The 2,694-nt window shown below is 49.7% G+C and overlaps 1 protein-coding gene across 1 annotated transcript; it reads right to left on the bottom strand.

Moving 5' to 3' along the window:
- Positions 1 to 699: 699 nt before the first annotated feature.
- On the bottom strand, positions 700 to 1,620 carry LOC148591453 (endogenous retrovirus group K member 5 Gag polyprotein-like). The gene has a single exon (XM_088537549.1). The coding sequence runs from the start codon at positions 1,618 to 1,620 to the stop codon at positions 700 to 702; it is 921 nt and encodes a 306-aa protein (XP_088393675.1).
- Positions 1,621 to 2,694: the final 1,074 nt, after the last annotated feature.

Below are 2,694 nucleotides of genomic sequence, written 5' to 3'. Positions count from 1 at the left end.
AATGGGCCAAGATGACGGCCAGGAATGTTGAGAGATAATAGTCACATCAGCCCCAGTGTCCAACAAACCCGTAATCTTCAACGCTGATGGTGAATAGCCTTTGTTGGAGATGGTACACGTCATTTGTGGCCTCTGCGCTGATACAGTTTGCGACCAGAAAACTTGAGGTGGACCTGTAGAACCGAAGCCTCCTTCTCGTCGTTCCTTAAGTTCTGTGCGAGGAACACAACTCAAAAAAGGCACAAGTTGAGCAACACGGGTACCTTTAGGAATGGTTACTGGGGGATAGGGAGTAGACATCATAGCACAAATTTGCCCAGTATAATCCGAATCAATAACACCTACATGAACAATTAATCCACTTAAAATACTGCTAGACCGTCCAATTAATAATGCACTGAGTCCTTGACCTATAGGCCCCTTTGCATCCAGAGGCACTTTAACAATATCCGTAGTTGACAGAGTTACTGTGTCGGCGATGGATACATCCATGCCTGCTGATCCACGGGTTTTCCCTGTGAGGTGGTCGCAGAGGGATAAGCCGTCGGAGGTGTTCTCATGCATGGAATCGCTGTGTGAGGTACTTGTGTCCCGGCGCGCCTCCTCGCGCTTGCTTCCTCGTTTCCCGTCAAAAAATAGCCATTAATATGGAATTTAGATCGACATTGTCTGGCAAAATGCCCTACCTTACCACATCGATTACAAGTATTGTCCACAGGCTTGGCAAAAATGCCTTGCCGCTTTGCCTTTTCGCTTAGCGGCTGCACTCTGAAACGGGCAAGCAGCCTTGATATGCCCCTCCTGACCGCACCCAAAGCACTTGGGATTGGGACGAAGAGCTGCAGCTAGAGCAGTCATTTTATGTGTTATTGTTCCCACTCCTGAGCAAGCTGTTATCATATCAGGAATAGTTGGATTCCCTGGCATTGCTTCAATTATTTTCTGACAATCTTCGTTAGCATTATCTTTAGCTAGCTGAGTGCACAGTCTCTGTCTCAAATCATCGTCCTCTACTTGTTTTTCTAATGATGTAGCAATCCGTTCAACAAATTGTAAGAATGGCTCTTTAACCCCTTGCTTGATTGTTGTATATGTAGGACGGGGCGAGGCCAGCTCCATAGTTCGTGTCAGAGCTGACATACCTAAGTGTTGTGCCTGTTGAAGAATACTAGGGTCCCATTGAGCCTGAAGATCAGGGTTAGCAAAAAGGCCTGTTCCCATCAAAGCGTCAACGCCAACTCCCTGCCGCGGATCTCCTTGCGGCAATCGCATGTTGTCTAGTGCAGCCCGCTCAGCTAATCTCCTCCAGTGTTCCATAAACACTTGATTCTCTACAGGCTGGAACAGAATCTGAGCAAGATGGGTTATATCATACGGGGCTAAAAGATCCGCATTAATAATTCGGATCAGCCGCATTACCTCTGAAGAGTTAATACCATATTTTGATGTACATGTCTGCAGGTCTTGCACTACTTTCCAGGCAATCGTGCTATGTTCATCCCTTCTTCCCGAGTTAGGGGCCGCCTTAAACACAGGAAAAGCTTCCAAACCACAGCCGACAACTTGAGTGGAGGCCTCTGAGGGGTAACTGATCTTATCCAACAAATCCCATTGCCCCATTTCGGCTGCCTTTTTTCTAACCTGATCCCAGAATTTGCCAGGCTGCCGCGGCAACACAGTCACCGTGACGGGGGGGAGAGTCCAGGGTTCAGCTGCTAATCTCAAGGTCCAACACTGAGAACTCCCTATAGTCTCTTTCACAGAAGGACGAACAGCAGAAACCGCCTACTCCTCCTCCTCATCCGAGGAGTCATGGGGGAGGGGGGGTGGGAAACGTTTTTTACTGCGGATTTCTTCATCATTTTCCTTCTCCCCCTCTTCAGGAGGAGCAGAGGGAAGCACAGGTTTATTTAAAGCGTTCCACTCGGCCAACTGTTGCGCAGGTGTCTTATAGAGGGGGGGCAAAAACTCACTGGGAGACTTCCCCCGTCGCCGCATCTTAACCAGCTCATCAGGCGAGGGGTACTTACGACTCAAGTTGGTTTCATGTTTCAACGACCCAGAGGTGCCCGTGGAGCACTGCAAAGCGTCCATTTGCTCCGTAACAGACTCTATAGGAGAAGGATGCTTCTCCTGGTCCTCTCTGTCTTCCCCCAATAAAGGGGTACTTTCCAGCATCACAGGAATGCTCTCCTGGTTGTGCTCCGCTGCCCAATCCTCCAAAGTGTCCTGCAGCAGTCGCCAAGTAGTAGGTAAACCCTCTACCTCTTTAGAGCCTCTAGAAAGGGCATTCCACAGCTTATCACCGACCTTCTGCCAAGCGCTCACACTAAATGCAACGGCTGAAGTGGCTTCAAACCCCTGTCCTCGGCACCAGAGCAACAGGCGGCGTAACTCATAGTCAGTAACTTTAATAGCTCTCTGAGCAAGTAAGGTCTTCCATGTAGATAAAACTAGGGCTTCCTGCTTTGTCAGGTTTTGCCCCATATCTGTGTATTTCCGCTCTCTGCAATACACCTTCGAGAGGTGTCAGTCCCGCTTGCACCTTCAAGAGGTGACAGTCCCACTCGCACCTTCAAGAGGCGTCAATCCCGTTCCCGGCAGCTCACCTTCACAAGGAGTCAAATCACAGGTCCGGACCACGCAGCTTCCCTGCTGCTCTCAAGTTCCGCCGGGCTCCGCCACCACCGCCAG

The sequence above is a fragment of the Tinamus guttatus genome, unplaced genomic scaffold (assembly GCF_059628265.1).
Source record: "Tinamus guttatus ecotype Peru unplaced genomic scaffold, ASM5962826v1 Tinamus_guttatus_pri_ptg000809l, whole genome shotgun sequence".
In the NCBI taxonomy this organism is placed as follows: domain Eukaryota; kingdom Metazoa; phylum Chordata; class Aves; order Tinamiformes; family Tinamidae; genus Tinamus; species Tinamus guttatus.
The sequence above is the reverse complement of the archived record's forward strand: the minus strand, read 5'-3'. Positions and strand labels throughout refer to the sequence as shown.